Below are 1,794 nucleotides of genomic sequence, written 5' to 3' on the forward strand. Positions count from 1 at the left end.
AAAATAAATCTAAAATCTACTTGTTTTCCAGAAAAACATTTTCCTTCATACCAAACACACTCTGAGTCTAATAAGAAAATGTATTTATGAAAAGTATTACACGAAATAACTAAAAAAGAAAAAATCAAAAAGAAATTCTCTATCCATCCAGTTGGTTGTACTCTAATACTTCTCCAAATATTCTCGGATCACAAATAACACGTGTGTTTTTGTAATTAGACTAGTAAACTATAAATTAAGAAAGCTTAATAAAGTACATAAATCAAAACAATTAAAAGATTTGTATAGAAATCTCTTTTACTTGTCTATTATCTTATTCTGGTTTGATCGCGGTATAAATAAATAAATAAAAGACTATGCCTTACGGACAACTTGAAGTTTATGTTGGACATGCAAGAGGCCTTGATGACCAAAATTGGCTCAGTATTTTCCTCATTAACTCTCTTTCTTTATACTAGTAAATCTAACTTTCCGAGTGTTATTGATTTGGATCTTACAAATAATTTTAAAAAATTCAAATTCTAAATCTGCTCGTTATTATTAATATCCTTCATCTCTTATAGGTTAACTAATTATTTTACCTTTTTTTTTTGTTACATTTAAAAAGCTGATATGAATCCATATGTGGTCATTACATGTCATACTGAAGAGAAGAAATCCAGTGTTGCATCAGGTTAGTAGTAATTATTATAATTGGATCGAATGTAAAAACTTCAAATACTTTTTTAATAATACAATAGTTTGTTGATACTGTCAATACATATAAATTAATTAAATACGTATCTTAAATGTATAAGTTTTGTTTTAATAATAGGCGAGGGAGAGGATCCAGAGTGGAATGAGTCCTTCTTATTCACTATTTCTCGTGGTTGTGACGATGTTCACATCAAGGTTATGGATGAAAATACATTTCAAGATGACGATTTCATTGGGGAAACAACGTTAATAATCTCCCTCTTTCCTTTCTATTTCAAGAATATTGATTTTATTTTGCGAATAATCTAGTCTCTAATGCATGGTTCTTTTTATTTTTATTTTTTTTTCTTTTCTATATCCCGTGATCAAAAACAGAATTTCATTAGAGGAAGTGTTTCGCGAAGGAGAAGTTGAAACAACAACATATGATCTTTATAAGGACGATGAAAATTGTGGATCCGTCAAAATTGGCCTCACTTTCACACGCGAGGAGGTAACATATATTATAAGTTCTTAATTGACAAAATAAATTTAATTTTTTTTTTTTTTTGCAATTTGAGTAATGATTTTTTAAAAGAATAAGATTATTGATCAAGATCAATATGTTTTTCTCACTTGCAGAGGGATGAATATGACGAGGACTACTAGTTCATACTTTCGAACCAAAACAAGTTGAGCTTATGAAAAGGTCCTTGGGTTACCCATACAACAAAAAATAGTCCCGAGAGTATATTATGAAATGATATTGAATTGTTTAATTTAGTTTAATTATTATATTCTAGATTTTGATTCGAATAACATAGGAATTGTTTTTTTTGTGTATTATTTCAATATGAATTAAATGTAAAAATTGTGATACACGTTATAGCAAATACTACATTTGTGTCATCGATCAATTTTTAATTAGTTAACTTTGTTGAGAAGAATTGGTACTAGGGACACCAATAAAACTTAATTCACTCTATAAACATTGATTTATTTTTGCTTTATTTTCTAGGATTGAGCTTTTAAAAAGGGCAAAATTGTGGGGTCATGGGTTTGTTGATTTTTTTTAAAACATGGGGTATATTTGTGAATGTGGGGTCAAGGATTTATTTA

The 1,794-nt window shown here is 28.2% G+C and overlaps 1 protein-coding gene across 1 annotated transcript; it reads left to right on the forward strand.

Annotated features, from left to right (window-relative positions):
* The first annotated feature begins 283 nt into the window (after positions 1-283).
* Positions 284-1,584, forward strand: LOC107032732 (elicitor-responsive protein 3-like). Its single transcript, XM_027912060.1, has 5 exons — positions 284-423; positions 608-673; positions 815-941; positions 1,072-1,189; positions 1,318-1,584. Exons 1-5 carry the CDS (start codon positions 357-359, stop codon positions 1,342-1,344), a joined length of 405 nt encoding a protein of 134 aa, XP_027767861.1. The 5' UTR covers positions 284-356; the 3' UTR covers positions 1,345-1,584.
* The last annotated feature ends 210 nt before the right edge of the window (positions 1,585-1,794 follow it).

Source organism: Solanum pennellii, chromosome 10 (assembly GCF_001406875.1).
Source record: "Solanum pennellii chromosome 10, SPENNV200".
NCBI lineage: Eukaryota > Viridiplantae > Streptophyta > Magnoliopsida > Solanales > Solanaceae > Solanum > Solanum pennellii.

Coding starts and splice junctions, on each gene's coding strand:
- LOC107032732 (XM_027912060.1), top strand. CDS start 357: ATGCCTTACGGACAACTTGAAGTTTATGTTGGACATGCAAGAGGCCTT. Junction 424..607: donor TGATGACCAAAATTGGCTCA/GTATTTTCCTCA, acceptor ACATTTAAAAAG/CTGATATGAATCCATATGTG. Junction 1,190..1,317: donor TCACTTTCACACGCGAGGAG/GTAACATATATT, acceptor TCTCACTTGCAG/AGGGATGAATATGACGAGGA.